Source organism: Bactrocera dorsalis, chromosome 1, assembly GCF_023373825.1.
Source record: "Bactrocera dorsalis isolate Fly_Bdor chromosome 1, ASM2337382v1, whole genome shotgun sequence".
Classification (NCBI taxonomy): Eukaryota; Metazoa; Arthropoda; class Insecta; order Diptera; family Tephritidae; genus Bactrocera; species Bactrocera dorsalis.
In genome coordinates this window covers 94,740,695-94,758,405 of record NC_064303.1, presented here as the reverse complement: position 1 = coordinate 94,758,405, position 17,711 = coordinate 94,740,695, and the positions used below count along the sequence as shown (strand labels likewise).

Sequence of the window (17,711 nt, the reverse complement as noted above, 5' to 3'; positions counted from 1 at the left end):
GGCGGCAGCAGCAAGGCGAACTCTGCCGTAACTTTTTCAATAGTTACCATGTGATAGGACTTACCATTGTCCGATGAATCGGATGTGGGATCCGACGTTAACATCGGGCTCGAGTCGCCACTACCCTGTTTCGGTGGTGAGGTATTGCTCTCATTATCCTCCGAACTCTCCGATAGCGACGCCTCAAACCACAAATTCAAAAGTTTCTGCAACGTGCTAACATGTTGATCTTTATACATCAAAGCGATCAGTTGCACCATAGTTACACCCCAAAAAGCACGATGCGGACAAGTCATCAGATAAAGCAGCAGCTTGTCAATACTCTGTATGAAGAGATTCCAAAGTATCGCATTCTGCATCGACACCGGATGTGAACCACCTTGCTGGGAATGCGCCAACGGCATTACGAAGTTCACATTCGTCTCGGGTATGTGCAACACATTGCGCAGCAATAGCAGGCAATTATTGATTTTGTCACATTTTTGCAGTGACAATTTCGGATCGGACTCCAACAAGTATTTCATATACTCTACAACCGATTTTGTGCTCTTCGGATCGGTGAACGCCTCCTTACTCGTATAGAGCAACTTGTTCAACTCGAAGATGGTATGGCGACCGACTTCGGTGCGATACATAACATCTACCGAGAAAAGGCACTCTACAGGCACTGTCAAATTAACCAAAATGCGTATGACCGAGTCGAGCACCGCATCATCCTTTGTATTCTCTAGTAGCGGTATCAAATCGGAACGCACATTTTGACCGAAACCGATGGCACGGCGGAATGTGCGCAACGTTTGATCTTCATAGGTGAGCTTATAGTTTATTTCATCCAGGATTGCTGCAAGGTAGTATGTGTTAATGAAAAAAAAAAAAAAACAAATAATAAAAATTATAAATATTTTGCTTGCAATAATATTGTAATGCTATACTCACATAACGCATTGGGACCAACAACGTAGGTATCCCCCTCGAGGGAACCCAATGATGAGAAAGCGCTGTGTATCTGTGGCGTTGCCAATAACCAGTCCATTACAAGCTTGTTATTATTGTAATTAATTGATGGACTTTTAAGTTTGTAGAACGTGTTCGTCCTCTTCGACACTCATTTGGCCGATTTGTTAGCGGAACGGGGTTGGAAAAGCGTATTAGCAATCAAGAGGCTAGCGTCTTTCCAAAATCTTCAAAGTTAATACTCTGTAAAGAAGGAATAAATTTTAAATAAGACAATTTTTAAGGCTTTTGAAAGTTGTGTGGGCCTTCAATACTCTAGTATGGTGGACTAATAGTTCCCAAAAAAAGGCTCTTGTGTGGTCGAGTAATATCTCAGAAAAAAAAGTCAGATAACTTTTCACAACTTCGAGTATAAAAATAAGCCATTTGTCACCAATATGACACACATATCCGAAGTTGAGTTTTTAGTTCTAAGAGCCAGCTGCATTTCTTTCTCTTTGTCGTGCTATGTAATGTATGTGTTATTTGCTAAGCCGAATATTGCTTCGGGAGACGCAATTGTGTATATGGGGTTTATGAGTAGATATGCAATGATAATTAATTCTTCAAATTGGATATGCGGGTATTATGGGAAGAGTCTAAAGGCCATTAAGTATTAAAATAACCCTTATATTGGTTAGCCGAAAAAGTCTTTTCGTCTTTCGTGAAAATAATGAAGAACCTCGCTATATTTTGAAAATTTTGTATAAAAAAAGGCAGGAAGAATTCCACACAAGCCACCAATGAAATTTGTGAGGCTTACGGAGACGATGCTGTATCAGTTCGTGTAGTACAACAATGGATCGCTCGCTTCCGTTCTAGAAATTTCGAAATTTCGATTTACACTAATGAAAGTTTTACACTGATGGAATAATATCTCTAGCGAAAAAATGGCAAAAAGGGGTCGACCAAAATGGTACATATTTATTTATTAGTATAATTAAAAAACCATAAGTTGAAGTTCGATTAGAAATACGAAAAGACTTTTTCGACTACCCAAAATTTCTTAAAAGAGAAAAAAATAGAGATGTATTATATATAAAATGTATATAAGTACATACCCTATTCATGAATATATATATATACTATATAAGATAACAAACGTAACGTGCTCAACAATGCGTCACCGATAACTACAACACAATAACAGTATTAAAGCATTATGAACTATAAGCAATTAACTCAGCTCTCATCTCAAAACTCCGCTCTCACACGACTCACGTGCAAGCGCACCGTGATTGGAGCACGAAAACAAACAACAAATATTAATGATCATTATTTAGATGGGAGTCGACTTTATAAGTTACGTGGAATTCACCTAAAGTACGCATAGCCATAAACATCAAAATATATAATTTCATCACAGGCAGATAAAATTTCATTAAAATCAGCAAAAAAAAATTTAATATATGTACGGACGGTCAATAACATCAACTGATGATCAATAGGTCAATAAAATAAAGGAATTGATGCTTGAGAATCTTACTGGCATCATTAGAATATCGGAGGGATCAGCGAAAACCATTTTAAAAGACCGTTTGGATCTAAAGAAAATGAAAGCGTGATTGGTTTCAAAATCACTTATTATTTTCCAACTAATAGGATGTCATGAAACGTATGATTAGTGGCGACGAGTCTTGTATCTAGGCTTACGACCCGTAAACAGACGATCAGAAGCCGAATGTTGTGGCGTTGTCGAAAAACTACGCCAAAGCAGATCAAAAATCAAGATTATGTTGATTGTTTTCTTCGATTACTGAGGTGTGGTACACTCCGAATACCCTGCGACCGACTTTGATGCTAAAAGGGGTTTGAATAATAAAAAAGTCTTCAAGGGCCGTAGTTTTACAAGCATATAGGCCATCCCAAAACGAGTTTAAGCAGTTTCGACGTTTGGAAGAAGCGCTGGCAAAGAGCATAATAAAATATGTGGACTATTTTGAAGGCGATAACATTAATGTAGACAAACGAAAACGATCTTTTATTTCTTGAAACTTTTAACAGAACTTATTGGTAATTTTTCCATAGTTAAGTACGATCGTATATACTTTTGTTCTATCAGCGCCGATAGATTTTCTAATGACTTTTTTTTTTAACAAGCAGTTATTTTGACGTCATAAAATTCGTAAAAAAAATTCTTTTTTCTGATATTAAGCCGAATTGAGGTGAAGAAATAGATATTTTTAACCAAATCATAATGTAATCTCCAAAGAAATTGTTCAGATCGGCTTACTATAGCATATAGCTACCTATATAAACACATTCTTGACAATCTAGAGTAAAAATTATATCAATAAATCGTATTTTACGTGCATTCGAATTAAATTTTTCTTGTTTTTTATTATTTTTTAAATTAAAACTTCAGCCTCAACGTATATTTATTAACACTTTTATGTACATACTCGTACATGAAGCATTTCAAACGTTTTTACAGAACTGTTAATGTTGTTGCATGGGTAGAAGGTGTGATTGTTATAAGAGTCGATGTACTTTGAACTAAAAAGTAAGATTGCTCTAGTCATATACATATATAAATAAAACACATATACTAAATAAAAATTTATAAATAAGCGGTGCCAAGAGGAGGAAATATCTGTATACTATATATTTATATAAAATCGGCGAACATTACGTATAAAACCATATTTTTCATTAATAATGAATCACATTTTATAATTCTTGAAGCTTTACGAAATTTTCTAAAAATCTGGGTTCAAAAAAAATTTAATTTTAGAAGCATATGTTAACTATATCCCCTCTCCTTTGTAGCTACGTGTGTGTTTTAGAACTAATCACGACTTGCTATTAAAAGAGAAACCGTTATATAAACTATACGAAGCAAAAAAAATATATTTATGTACATATATACATACATATATACTTTGCTTACATACATACTTATATCCACACATATATATATAGTATATGTACATACATATACACATTTACAACCGTAACGTGCAGTAAAATGCTCAACAACAAATTTACAAAGAAACTAACAATTCCGCTTATACAATCAATTCGTCGGCACACGAATGTCACACAAAGAAAACAATGCGGGTATAGCAACAAGTAGCAGCTGGAATGAAACGTGATAAGCGAGACAAGCCCACATGCGTATACTATATAAAAATGTACACATGTTATAAACATATGTTTATAAGACTTATATGCGCACGCAACATGAAAAAACTGTGAGCGGAGATGATTCTGTATATATGTATGTATGTATATACTAAACAAGAGATTTGCCTTTGTCGGTACGTAATCAACGCATAAAATAAGCAGTTATAACAATGGCCTATGAAAAAATGACAAACACACCCCTAAAAGTATGCAGCAAAAAACGAAAAATAGCATACATTTGGGGGAATGACAATGAAAACGTGTAGATTTATATGTGTATGGTATATATGTAGACATATTTTCGCGTGTGTCACCAAATTAGCGGTAAATGGTTGCTAGGCAGCTTGCAACAGGTATTCCTTATTCAATTTTTGTAGAATCTAAAGCAAAGTAGCGCCTGTACGCCCACAACTAATGTCGATTTTAAAGCAAAATATATTAAAACCAAGAAAAAACGTTAACATCGGCTGCACCGAAACTATAATATCATTCACGGGTGCATTTCTTATAACTTAAAAGTGTATAAAAAGAGTTTATTTTTATTCTGATTAGTCGGTTTGTATGGCAGCTATATGCTATAGTGGTTGGATCGGGACAATTTCATCAGATATAGTGGCATTGCTTTGGACTATAATCTATACCGAATTTCGTGAAGATACCTTGACAAATAAAAAAGTTTTCCATACAAGAACTTGGTTGGATCGGTCAGTTTGTATGACAGCTATATGCTATAGTTTTTCGATATTGGCGATTCCGACAAATGAGTAGGTTCTAGGTCAGAGAAGAACATGTGTAAAGTTTCAAGTCGATATCTGAAAAACTGAGGGACTAGTTCGCGTATATACAGACGGACCGGCAGACGAGCATGGCTAAATCGGCTCAGCTTGTCACGCTGATCATTTATATATATGCTTCATAAGGTCTCCGCGGATTCTTTTTGGTGTTACGAACTTGATATACCTTGTTGGGGATATAAAAATAGTTAGTAAAACACCCGGAACATACTTTGTAGAACCAGACGGTCTTGAAATCTCGAACTCGCCAGACCATGAATGCATCAATTGGAGCTGTCTGAAGTCTGAAGCTGAGCCTAATTCTTAAGATGCTCACTCTCAGTAACTTCATGAAGCTGTCTGGAGTCTGCAGCTGAGCCCAATTCGAAGGATTATCACCCATAGTAACTTCATCTACTTTTCAGATATCTCTGCTCAATACAAAACTTATGACTGAGAAACGTACTCAACTTCACTATGTTCATGCCTTCAAAGAAAATGTTGCCCCACCCAAACTGTGCACGTTTCTACTTGTTATATCCCAATAACAACTGTTTAAGAATCCTCGTGCCGATATAAAATTCTGCTGAAAACCGTGAATGACTATTTTAGATTTCCATTCTTATATTATTTGTATTTTTTCTACCACAAGCAGCAGCAGTCAGTCACTCATGTTATAATCAACACGACCGTGAACAGACCGTGTGTCCGACGCATGTGACCATTGCAACGCGTTCATTGTGGCAGCAACTGCATGCACTGCTTAGCTCCGAGCTAACTGCTGCTGCTGCTGCCGCTGATTGTGTAAACACTGGAACGCGCGCAGACACACGCACGGCTCGGCGTGTCGACCTGGTTGGTAGCCGCTCACATTGGCCTGCACATTCGGCGAAATGTGCAACTTTCAGCTAAGCGCGCGTTGGAAATCGTGCAAACGAAGCATTTTGCAAACGGATGTCGATTGTGGTAGGTGTATGTGTGGTGCGCCTTTGTATGGTGGAGCCTTGGGCTACTGGGCAATGCCTGCCAGTGGACCAAACACAAACCAAACCTATTAATACGTGGATATTTTTAGCTTTTGCGCGCATAAGAGCTTAGGAAAATAAAAATAAGTAAGGGAAGAAGACTTAGGCAGGTCGTGCCTCCCGAATAATACGTGGAAAAAAACACTTGTGGGTGTATATTAGGGTGATTCAAAAAAAAAATTTTTTGTTTTTTTTTATTGGTACTTACATATGTACATATGTGTACTACCACCTTGTTAACTGCTATGCTTTTGAGTGCAAGTCAACTAAAAATAGCTGCATTTCCCGGTTGCATGCAACAGCTTAAAAAAAAGTATTTGTTACATACATATGTGTAGATATATTGTAGCAAAAATAGGCCTTAGCATTGTGCGAAGATTATTTTTGTCTTCTTTAGGTTTGAAGGCAAGTGAAATGAAAGTGAAAGTAACTCAATTTATAGACTGTAGACCATTAAAAAAGTTGCTTTTGATAATTTCTTACATACTTTTTATATTTCACTAAAATGTTTAAAAATCATTTTTCTTAGCGAATTCATATAAAAAAAAACAAAATATGCCCTAAAATAATTAAACTTTTTAACGCTTCGTAACTTTTGAAAGGTGGGGTTTCCGAAAAAAACTTAAGATATCATATCATTTTTGTAGAGTATTCAATTTCCTACACATGTTGGGAACGAGATATTTTTTTCAAATGGCTGATGTTGAGATATGATTTTTTCTACTTAACAATAAGGAAAGAATATGAAACTAAAGCGGAATATCTACCGATTAATATTAAGATCTCACAACTCGAAAAATAAAATATTTTTTTTTTTCAAAATAAATTTTTTTTTTAAGAATAAAAAATATCTTTTTCAATAATCTTTTTTAATAAAAAAAATATTTTTTTTTTCAATAAAACATTTTTTTAATAATAAATAATTTTTTTTACAATAACAAATTTTTTAATAATAAAAAATATTTTTTTCAATAATTTTTTTAATAATAAAAAATATTTTTTTTTTTCAATAATTTTTTTTAATAATAAAAAATATTTTTTTTTAAATAATTTTTTTTTTAATATTAAAAAAATATTTTTTTTTTTCAATAATTTTTTTAATAATAAAAAATATTTTTTTTTTCAATAATAAAATTTTTTTATAATAAAAAATATTTTTTTCTCATAATAAATTTTTTATTAATAAAAAATAATTTTTTTCCAATAAAACATTTTTTTAATAATAAATAATTTTTTTTACAATAACAAATTTTTTAATAATAAAAAATATTTTTTTCAATAATTTTTTTAATAATAAATAAAATAAATTTGAAGTATGTAAAAAATAGGAAACTGAAAAGCGTTGTACCTTCTTATTAATATTAAAAGCTTAAAGTTGGGGAATTTTTTCGAAGTGTTTACGAAACAATTTTTTGGAGAATAAAGTGAAAGTAATATATTTTTCACGTAGTAGATGCCGAGATATAATTTTTCGTTAGACCTTCCTAATAATAATAAACACTCATACTTTTTTTTGAGGTGTCTATCAAACAATTTATCAGAACAAAAAGCAAAAAAAAATTTAGATAATACATATACATATTTTTAAATAATATTTTTTTAACCCACCTTAGTGCTACAACATAGAGTAGTAATCTCTGATTTCCATCATGAATATGTCAACTAATATGCTTTACAATGACAACTTCTCTAATTCTGTTCTTATAATTTTTCCCATACTTTCAGTATCCGTTATTATCTCGTTCTAAACCAAAAAAAATAGTACTCGCCAAAATATAAATTAAAATCATCAAAAAAAATAACTTTAGTGTTGAGCTGTTTAGTCGAAGCGACCGAAACCCATGTCGTCGTCTTCCTCTGACTCCGACTACTAACCAAAACTACTATTTTTGACCTCTTCCTTCTTTTTGACGGCAGCGCCAGCTCTACAATATTCTTAAGTTTGCCAAAATATGTTTAAAAAAATATTAAATAAAATTAAAAATTTATACACGAGAATTTTCAGCCAACTGTCTGCGCTCAAAACACCTGCTTTGTAGAACGAACGTCGCTGAAATCGTATGAAACTTGAACATTATTTTGCCCCTCGTTTACAAGAAAGAGCTCTTTATAATTATTTATTTTTAATCAGATACAAAACTATTCTTAAAGGCTTAAAACAAACTTATGCAATTCAGAGTGTCGAATTACTTTTCTGTAAAGTTTATTTTTAATGCTTCTAGTATGGACATTTTGCAGGTGTTTATTTACCATATTTATTCAAAATATCACATGTTCTCGAAAACCTCATGATTTTCATTGGTTATAGTTTTGAGTACCACATTTAATATTCTACCTCGATAATTTGCTCAAAAAAAGTATGGTTTGTTCATTCATAAGAATATGTTCCTGCATTTTTAACTGGTACCTGGTAAAAATAATCAAGCTAATGTTCATTAACATATTGAGAAGTTTTTCCTATATATTTTTATACCCTGAACAAGATATATTAATTTTGACGCCATATTTCTAATACCTAAAAGGAAATGTCGGAGACCCTATTTAGTATGTGTAAATGATTAACGTGACGAGTTGAGGCGATTTATCCATGTCCGCCCGTCTGTATATACGCGAAAAAGTCGCTCAGTTTTTGAGATATCGATCTTATTGGTAGGAACCACCGATAGCGGAAAACTACATCATGTAGCTGCCATACAAACTGACTGACTGAACTCGTGTGGAGTAACGCAAGGCTCAGTTTTAGGTCCACTACTATGGAACGACGAGCTGCTAAGGATACATCGACCAAAAAATGTGAAGACAATCGCATTGAGAATGATCTCATAATAGTAGCTTTGGCTAATCATCTGGATGGCCTCCGGATCAAATGCAATAATTGCATAAATGATTTGCGCTGATGGTTTGCTAGCAAGAGTCTAGAGCTGGCTGAGCAGAAAACAGAAGTCTTGCTGCCGGAAAATTGGAAAAGATATCGTTCACCATAGGGGAATGTTTGTTTACTTCATAGCCACAGAATCTTGGTGTAATAGTGGACTCAAGACTCAAACTCAAGGAGCGGCACTTGGAAACTACGACATAAAAAGCAACTAAAATCTATAACGCTTTATATCGAATGATGGCAATTAAAGGCTGTGTGCATTCCAGCCGACGATTTTAAATAGCTAAAATTATCTGGCAGCAACGGTGGCAAACTTCATGTAAGTAAAAGACAGTGGACCCACAGACAAATACAAAAATCGATATAGACTTCCACCTGATGCAATTACTCAGTGCTTTGGAAGCTACCCAAACAAATATACAATTATTCATCTATCATTGTCCTCGATTTTCAAGTATAAGAGAAATACCACCATTGGAAGTACTCTCACGGTGGAAAGTTTAACATGTGTGTGAGTTCTCTGTAAAATGGAAAGGTGTCAGCGAAGAGTTATGATAAGATTGACACATTTACAAGATTAGGCGTCAGTCAGTGCGTACAATAGAAGAGATTTAAATGACTTCTTCTCTCCCATGAGGTAATACTTAGTCCAGTGGTCCCGTAGGAGAGACATGAGATGGAAGTAGGTTAGGATTTGCGGATTAAAGTCCGGCACTTCTGCCTTCGAATGATCTTCCAACTATTAAAACAAAGAAGTCTTTTTTTGGGAAAATTTTTTGTTTGATAAAGCATCTTCAAGAAATTTGATACAGATTATTATCTCAAGCATAGCTACATTTTCTTAAAAATATTTTGAGATCAGCATTAAAAATGTGTGAAAATATTATTCTCTCTTATATCGTGAAAAGTTCATGCTTGCTGTCAAACATCTATAAAGATTGGCGACACGTGATTGAAATACAGAATTGAAATATTGAATTTATATATATATATATATATATACATATTTATATGTACAATATACGTTAGTTTATATGCAGTTGAATATTCTTTTCTTATCACGCTTCCAAATGCTTGAATTTCGCTTTTCAGCTAATCCTCTATTTTTAAACTAAAATTTATATAAAACATTATTTTTTTAATTTTCAGGTGACTGTATACTTGTTACTTGTGACGTAATAAGTAAACGATTTACCGCCGCTCACCTACCATACACGTCCACACTTCTATGGGCGCACGTAACAGAGTTTGTGCAACCCGATATAATTAACGAGTAAGCAGAATGAAAGCGAACTGATTGCATGGGTATGTAAATGTTAACTTGAAATATGTGGATTTATGTAAGAAAATTATATATAAAAATATAGCAGTTATTTTATTATAAAATAAGTAATTAAAACGCGGTATGAAGCCAGGAAAGCTTTGGGAAGTTAAATTGCATGAAAATATTGGAGAAAAATTTCCAAACCTTCTTCCAAAATTTTCTACTTGATAAAAGTTTCCGTAACTAAAACGATGTTATACCTTATTTCACATCACGTGACAAGCTCATAACATAAAATCACATTTCTAAGCGGCTTCCTAACACATTTTTCAGTTTTACACATTTAAGAAATCCTGCAGTTTTAATATAATCAAAAAATACAACCAAACAACTGAAAATCTCCTCCATAAAATTATTAAATTCAAAAAACAAAAAATACCCAACCTCTCCATAAATATGTATGTGATGTGTGTCACACACATGCGTAAGTCCATGCATACGCACCGCTCAAGGACTGCTGTAAACATGACACACCCCTTTTTCACGTAGAGCCAAACGTGTTCTTCGTCTGTTCTTGATAGGCGTAGTAAATGCTTTTCGGAAACGTGTGCCGATTTCCACCTTATTGTTGTTGCTTCCACACCTTACGCATAGCCGTAAAGTTGTTGTTTTGGCGACTTATACAATAGACGAAATATGGGCTTATATCTTACTGTCAGCAACAGTTTGTTTTCCTGTCGGCGCTGTCTACGAGAGACACACAGCCATCAATCAGTGTCAGGAAAACGTGCAGCATTCGAAAATTATGCAAAATAATGGCACACCAAATGGCCATATGGCCAAAAAAGCAACAACAACTAATCTTAAATTGAGGCTTAAAGTGATGCTGATGAAAATTTAATGAAAAATTAGTAAATTAATTTAATAAAGTGCTTTATTTAAGCTAATAAACGCCAAAACTGTGTTAGCTTATGAAAAGTTTAAACAGATTGTCGTTCAAGGCCTTACAAAAGCCTATATTTTTTCAACTGCTGCTAAGATATTTGAAAATTTAGCCAAGAAATGGCGAATCGAACACGACAATTGTTGACTTGTTTGTATGTCAAACTCATAAACCCATGACTCGTCGGTAGTCATAATGCTCTCCATGAATGTGGAATCGGAATTCGAATTATCAAGCATGTCCAAAGGGACCTATTTACGGTACTCTTTTTGAAGAAAAAATCAGCTTTATCGGGACGAGTCGAGCAAAAGCGCATTTCATACCCAAAATATCCACGAAAATCAATGGAACGGACTCGGTAGAGATGGCGAGCTCTGTTGTTATCTCTCTAACACTTGTCAGATGTTTTTCAAGCACCATATTCTTCGCTTTTTTAACATTTTAGTCAGTTGAAGATGTCGAAGGTCGTCCAGAACGAGGCATGTCTTCAACAATCTCTCGTCTGTCTTTGATGGCTTTGTACCACTCTTGGCTTGCGTTTTTGACAAAATTTAATCAAAATAATTTTTTTGAAATATCATTTACCCGGGGAACGTTTTGACATACGACCACTACTTGTGTTGTTTACAGTAACTTAATATATTCGAATTGCACAAGAAATAGAATTAAAACGCGAACATTTTTCACAACTTTCGACGTGTATTAACTCAGTAACAGTGCCACGATGAACTTAATTCAATTTTTGTTAATGACTCTCCTTCAATGAGCCTTAACAAAAAAGCTCCAAAAGTGAATGTTATGGAATGTTTTATCAAAAATAAAAAAAAGAATATTCCTAAATATAAAAACTTCCACTAAGCATCTTAGATTGTAGAAACTGATCAGCAGAAATAAAGATCACAAATCAAACTTGAATAAATTTTCCAAATCAATACATTAATGTAAGTACGAGTATTTTCAGTAGAGTTTTTCATTCACTAGAAATATGTATATAAATATATACCTACTTTATATATACGAGTATATATACATTTCTACTCATGTACTTACATCCGTTTTCTTCAATGCCTTTCAATACTAACTAGCAGTTACGAAAGTTGTTTTTTTCCTTTCTCAACTATGGTTTTCTAATCTAAGTAACTTCGTCATTAATTTGAAATTCTGATGAATTTCAGTTGACAAGACATATGCACATGGATCTCCGGTAGATATATAACTCCATTTCTATGTGAATATATAACTTATTCAACTTTTACGTAAAGCGGATAGTTCAGCCTTATATTTTTACAGTGCAACCGTTCACAGTAGTCTATAGAAAATTTCTATCAAATTTGATCGGACAACGATTTAAAAATAAATGTATTTATTATATAAGGACCCCACCTCAAATACTTTATAATAGGTTAGGTATATATTAAGCTGATATTCGAGAAGTCACGAATGCTCTCACTTGTACAGCTAGAAACGTTTTTCCATTGTAATGTGGCCTCCAAAATCTTTAGCCTCATCGCGTGAGTGCCAATGGGAACAGTGTCCAGTTAGGACATCGATCATTGCAGCCATGTAAACTTTACTAGTAGCTAGTATACGTAGTTCCATGCGCCTTTTATCGTTGTAGTCTGTAACAGACGACCTTCACAACCCCACAAATTCTGGTTGCTGACCAACGCTTACTGAGCACACGCGAGGTACATCGATCCAGTGCCCGAGTGCACGAAGACAGGGACTCATCTGCTCGTTCTGATATTGATGGATGGGTGAGGATGCTATTATTTGTAAGCTCAGCGACTTTAAACTTTTCGACGACTCCATTGTGGCCAAGCAGCCATACAATTTTAATATGGAAGTGGCTTGATGCCACAGCGAGTGAGTTCATAGACTCCTTGACTAGCTTTGAGCTCACTGTCAGCGAACTCAAGGCCTGTATAATAATTCTACTATCAGGTTGGATGCATACCTCCCTAAAAGATGCCGGATTTCGTTGAAATATATCTGCTGCTACCTTAATAACTGCCATTTCTCGTTGAAAGGGAGTCTTTTGTTTCTTCAACGAAATGCGGCTTCTTTAAGGGAGGTATGCATGCAACCTTCCTCTTGAGCTTCGATTCAGCCGTGAAAAACCTCACTGCGCGTCTTCAACAGTGACTCCCGTCCCCAATCGTACCCCTCGGAGATATGTGCGACGAAAAACTGCCGCGAGGAGTAGGCTCCACGGCACACTGGTTCAAATTATTAGAACTGCAATCGAAGTGCGAGTGGATATCGAAATGTTTCGATCAGGAATCCTTAATGTGCCCGGCTTTCCAGAGATAGCAATCTTCATAGCAATTCTTTTGTCGGCTATATCCACGGTTGCTATATGTATAATGGTATTAAGAATTTTATATGCTCCGGGTAATTTAAGCCATTGGGTCCCAAACTCCCCAAAAAGCAAATTGAGATATCACATACTTACAACTACTCCTCCTTTACTGGCGTAGACACCGCTTACGAGAACTGAACCGAACACTAACATATATTGATAAAAAAAATAGACCTTTAAGGTAAGCAAAGTATTTCATTCAGCTGGCCAACACAACCTGAAATTCTCTGCATGTTTATAAATTATTGACTTTTAGAGACTTGCCAGCCTTTTGTTGAAGCTTTTGCGTTTAGAAAGTTATAATAGGTTGGTGGGGAAAAAAAATTTTCTCAATTAATTCATACCGAGTATCCAGCTCTCATAATTTTCAATTATTTCTATGTATGATTTCTTTCCATTAAAACTGAAAACTCACAGATAAATGCTGTTGTTCAGGAAAATGAATCATTTGGCATTAAAGTTAAAAAGAAAAATATAAAAATGGCAAAAAATTAATTATTTTTTTTTAGAAAAAAATACAAAAGTTAATTAAATATCTGTAGAAAAAAGTGCGTAGAAAAAAATTATAAAAATGGCTTCATAAAAAGTGAGAGGACAATAGTTTTCTCTACAACTTATTTTTTACAGATATTTCTTTAACTAATTTTTGTATTTTTTCTGAAAAAAATATAAATGATTTTAGTACCTTAAATTCAATTAAAAAAATTTAATATATAAAAACAACAAAACTCACCGTTATCTATAAGTTTTATCACACTGTGCTGCGTAATTTTATTGACCTCGTTCGAAGCGAAATTTGTAATCCAAATTCGAGATCTGTACTTGTTTTTTATTTTATTTCTTATTTTTATTTTATTTATTTTTAGTTTTTTTTTAGTTTTTATTTTTATTTTTTTATTTTATTTTCTTAATTTTTTATTTACTTTTCCTTATTGTAGTAGTAGTTTACAAAGCCTCATACAAGCATGGCACTAAACGTTCATTCAGTGAAACAGTTCTATTCAGAGATATGTAAATTAAATACAGGATTAGCATTTATATAAATTTATTTTGTATTCACGTTTGCAGTAGCGGTAAATTGTGAGTGATCAAAAGCTGATCAAAAGCTCTTTAAGAGTTCAGGGCGTTTGGCGGCGGTAGTAGAAAGCACAGCACTGAATTGTTTACGAAAGCAAGTTTTCATTTTCACTTTTTTATTTGCAGTGATATGATTTGTTGCTCATTAATTTACTACGGAAATAATTTAAATAGTCATAAAAGTTTGTTTTGATTGTACAGCACTTGAGAGCAAAATATTTACTTTTGTATATCGTCACCTAAAATGCTAAACAACGTATCATTAGAAAATCGAAATTGAGCTTTTTATTGCTTACGATTCACTACATCATACTATATACATATATAAAGCATACAACTTTCAGCTTCCGCTGTCAGATATAACCGATATATAACTAATATGTAACCAATATATAACTTATGTATTAGCATTTTATAACCAACATATAACCAATATATAACCATTTTATAACAAAAACTCAAATCTTGGTTAAAAACTCAATTTTCGTTCTTTCAACGCCTGTAAACTTATGAAAATGATGTTACGTTATTTAACATTTTAGTTGACGATATACATTTGTATGTATGTCTATATTTTGCCGTTGTACATATTTGTATATAGAAAAGCTTCAAATCCCATAAAATTAGTATAAAATATCACCAGATCACAACTATACAAATAGAAATTTTATTGCTAATTTTACGTAATGAGTCTGTTTGAAGTGGCAACTCATAATCAAAGTTAGATTAAGAGTAATTAAGCCTCTCACGTGTTTCGTTGTTGCTTTAATGATTGTAAGAATTGATTGAAAGATAAGCTATTTGCTTTCAGCAGACTATAAAGGCAATCGACGCTGTCATATTAAGTACTAAATTAGTGACTAACTTTCGCCTTGAGTAAGTGGTCATATTTTTTTATTAAATGGCGTGAACAAAAAAACACTGGCACTGCAGGCTCAGGAAGCTCTTCTCCAGCAAGGACATAGTTTCTTGCGCAAACTGCCGATTTTGGAGGAAAACTTCAGAACACCTGATTTTAGATATTTGCCCAGCAATTTGTAGAAGCAGACTGAAGGCCCTAGGTTCCATCTATGAGCCATCTTCAGAGTACTGGACCTTTATGATCACAGTACTGGACCTTTGTGACCCTATGTGAGAGGCACAATAGCCCAATAGACCCATTCGTTTGGAGCACGACTATTTTATAATGAAGCTTGAGTCATAACTGTATGGGTGTAACCTAACTGAGTGTTGGTTTCATACCATTTGAGGTGATTTTGGCGACCATCGGTTATATCGGCTAGAGAGAGTTGATCACAATTAACCAATTTGTTGTCAATATTTCTATTATTATAGCTTAAATAGGGTATATTATGTGCGTCACGAAGATACATTTGGAGATCCTATAAAGAATATATAAAAATAAATGATTAGCGGGTTGAGCCGAGTCGATCTAGCCATATCTGGCTGTAAATACGCGAACCAGTCCTTCAGTTTTCAAGATACCGCTCTGAAACTTTATACACGTGCTTTTCAGCCAAAGACGTTGCTCATTTGTCGGAACCGCCAATATCAGACAACTGTATCATATAGCTGCCATACAAACTGAACGTTCGGAATCAAGTCATTGTATGAGAAACTTTTTCATATGAACAGTTATCTTTACGAAACTTGACACGACTGATTTTCTAATGCAATGGTATAAATTCCGTAGAAATTATTTAGATCGGACCACTATAGCATATAGCTGCCATACAAACTGAACGATATGAATGAAGTCATTGTATGGGAAATTTTTTCATATGAACAGTTATCTTCACGAAACTTGGCACAACTAATTGTATAAAGTAACGGCATAACCTCCTTAGAAATTGTTTAGATCGCAGCACTCTAACCTATAGCTGCCATACAAACCGACCGAACAAAATAAATTTGTTCTATAGAAACGTATTTATTTGTGAAGATTGTTCTCTGCGGTATCGAAGTTTCCGTTTTTTTGTTGTTTTTAATATCTTTCTTACTACAGAAAACAAATATCTGCTCTAAAACACTCATTCGAAAACACTTCACACAGATTTGTGCTTTTCTTAGCATTCACATTTCTACCACAAAAGCTTGGTTGACTTTGGCTTGTTGTCAATATGTGTTTATTTCGCTTGAATAATAGTGTGTTTACTAAAAATCACTTAAAGTTGATTATACGCTGGCTGCACTTAATTATTTTTTAATTTCCACTTGTGCGCCGCCGTTTATTTGTTTTCAAGTGTTCGCAAGTTTTCATTACAATTGCAGTCAAGCTTTTGTTGCATTGCAACGCCGACACATTCTAGTTGAGCTGACGTAAACCAAAAGTTGTGCTGAGTACTTAGTTGTTTATTCTTTTTTTATATTTTTTGTATTTTTTAATAATTTTTTTATTTTTTTTTGCAACTGTTTTTGTGGTATTTGTTCGTCTGCTCTCTCCATAATCGACGCTTAAAACCGAAGAATCGGAAAATTATTGAATTTTCAAACTGAAATTCTTTCTATTGTTTAGTTTTGTATATATGTATGTTTTGTAAATTCTTCCATTTAAGTCATTTAAGTGCACATAACACGGGTCTAACGTCGCACTAAGCACTTCGCAAACACCCCTGCTGACCGCTCTCCAGCTAGCACCTAGGCGCGCTCTTACTCCCACCGCCTCAGCACCGCCAACGTCGCACTTCGACACTTACACAACGATTTCTAAGCCAGCGCAGCAATTATATATTTGTAATTATATATTTACGAGTGGCAAATCGTAAGCGTTATCGATAAATATAACGATAAATATTTCTTTTACGATGCTGTGGCACTTCTGTTGTAAATGTGTTATATTTGTTTTTGTTTTTAGCAGAACTTTTCTACTTAAAAATGAATTTTCTCTTTCACTTGGGAAATATTGTATTTAATTTTTTCCGAATATTCGTTGACTTTTGCGCGCAAGCACATCCGTCCACGGCGATAGTTCGCGTTCTAGTGAGTTATGCACAGAGCATTGAGAGCCGGTTGGCCTATGCGAAATTGCATTGCCACGCGAACTCACATGCAATTACATGAGTCCACAATAGTTTGGAGGGGGTGCAGGCGCCATAACGGCAATGTTCGTGCGTGCATTGTGCTTATTCTACTTTTGCGAGCACAATAGCTACGGATTGAACGCAGAACACACACTCAAACACACACATGTCGAAATGATGCCGTACTGAGAGCTTTTTGCCGGCCACACAAGCAAGCCATTATGCCGACTGCGCTTGATTGATATGCTAT

The 17,711-nt window shown here is 34.3% G+C and overlaps 1 protein-coding gene across 3 annotated transcripts in view; it reads right to left on the bottom strand.

The window, feature by feature from the left end:
• The window catches only part of LOC105233653 (protein timeless), a 48,494-nt gene extending 31,063 nt beyond the window's left edge, over positions 1–17,431 (bottom strand). For 2 of the 3 annotated variants that reach the window (XR_003845482.2, XM_011215785.4), the window contains exons 1-4: positions 17,138–17,431; positions 14,098–14,361; positions 937–1,197; positions 65–841 (exon numbers count right to left, since the gene is read on the bottom strand). Coding sequence is in view for 2 of the 3 variants with exons in the window: in XM_011215785.4 (XP_011214087.2) it covers positions 65–841; positions 937–1,033 (874 nt within the window). In the remaining variant the exon portion in view is untranslated. The remainder of the gene's footprint in view (positions 1–64; positions 842–936; positions 1,198–14,097; positions 14,362–17,137) is intronic. The other variant, XM_049446698.1, reaches the window with a different exon arrangement.
• Positions 17,432–17,711: the final 280 nt, after the last annotated feature.